At 40.7% G+C, this 1581-nt stretch overlaps 1 protein-coding gene across 1 annotated transcript in view; it reads left to right on the plus strand.

Annotated features, from left to right (window-relative positions):
- The window catches only part of abcb9 (ATP-binding cassette, sub-family B (MDR/TAP), member 9), a gene marked incomplete in the record, with an annotated part of 14080 nt that overhangs the window by 5242 nt on the left and 7257 nt on the right, over positions 1-1581 (plus strand). The window contains 3 exon segments of the mRNA XM_042214964.1: positions 660-819; positions 1296-1432; positions 1554-1581. Coding sequence (XP_042070898.1) covers positions 660-819; positions 1296-1432; positions 1554-1581 — 325 coding nt within the window.

The raw sequence follows: 1581 nt of genomic DNA on the forward strand, positions 1-1581 counted from the left end.
TATGATTGAAAATGAATAGCACTACAGAAACATAATAATTTGTTTTTTTATACATGTAGAACTCAGCAGGAACTACACTAAGCAGGAGGCGTGGCTCTGATACAGTGCTCAGGAGGCTGTAGACATACTAACAGTGAATGCACTGTGATGTTGAATTGTGCACATTGGCACAATCCAACATCACAAGAACTTTTGTTGAGGGGTTGTCTGAAAATCTCCTGAAAAGAGCAAAACTGCGAATGTCCATCTCTGTTTTCTGATTTTTTTCTGCCCTGTGTCAGTTTCTGCTGGCGATGATTAAAAACTAGTCTCATAAAAGAAAAACATTAAGAAGGGCTAAAAAACATAATTTCTTATGAATAAAAAGCAAACATTTTTCTAGGGGCTATTTTTAGTGGTACACTTTTCTCACTACACTTATGTGCCATCTGAAAAGCATTCAAAGCAGCAGGGTGGTGTACGCAAGACTCACTCAAAATAAACTACAGCCTGCTACTCGTGTTACTTGTAATCAAACAGGACATCTCAGTGTAACAGTCTAGCTTCATGATGAGTTTGTTTTTCTTTTTTCGGAGTCCCATACTTTGTATACAAATACACCCCTTGGCTTGTTAGTCTTCAGCATACAGTAATTTCTATTCTTTCTTGTGTGTCTGCAGGTGGCTCTTGTAGGTCAAGAGCCTGTGCTGTTTGCCCGCACAGTTGAGGAGAACATTACCTATGGCCTGACTGATGTCCCCAGGGAGGCAGTGCTGCAGGCTGCCACCAAGGCTAACGCTCATGATTTTATTACCACTCTTCCTAAAGGCTATGAAACAAGTAATCATTAAATCTGTTCATTTGTAAATCAGCTTTTTATGTGCTCTATGTGTAATGGACATGCTTGTTAAGCTGGGACCTCAAGAGGAAAAGTCACATTTAACATCGGTCCCTGGCAGATTTGTTTTACTATACAGAGCTTTACTGTACATTGCAAAGCTGCTTGCAGAGGCATCCGAAACTATAGGTTGGCTGATACAGCTTAAGTAGCATGCACCATTTGAGATCTGCCAATAGGATGTGTGGAAAAGTAAGAAGTGACCATGAGATAGTATGGCTGACACTGAGATCAGCTGATTTGCCAGCTGAGCCTGACTCTAGGGTCTGCTTAAAACTAACACAGTGCTCAGATTTAAATGCACAAATATCATAGCCATACAAAAAATAGAGCTATGTTCTTTAATAAAGAAATGGAGATGTGTTTCATAAGATGAAATGATGTATTTGACTGACTTTTACCTTACTGTTTTCTTGAGGTGTTGGCGAGAAGGGCACACAGTTGTCAGGGGGACAGAAACAAAGGGTTGCCATTGCAAGAGCTCTCATCCGTAACCCTCGTGTTCTAGTCCTGGATGAAGCCACTAGCGCTCTGGATGCAGAAAGTGAACACATTGTAAGTGTTATCAAAGCCAGAGGAGAGCTTCAGTACAGCAGCTGTTACCAAGCAGACATGCAGCATATTTGCATTATGGAATAATATAGAGGTGTTGATGTATTTGCTGAATTCACTACAGGTTCAACAGGCTCTGAACAATGTCCTGC

The sequence above is a fragment of the Haplochromis burtoni genome, unplaced genomic scaffold, assembly GCF_018398535.1.
Source record: "Haplochromis burtoni strain Fernald_Lab_line unplaced genomic scaffold, NCSU_Asbu1 Contig_633, whole genome shotgun sequence".
Lineage (NCBI taxonomy): Eukaryota > Metazoa > Chordata > Actinopteri > Cichliformes > Cichlidae > Haplochromis > Haplochromis burtoni.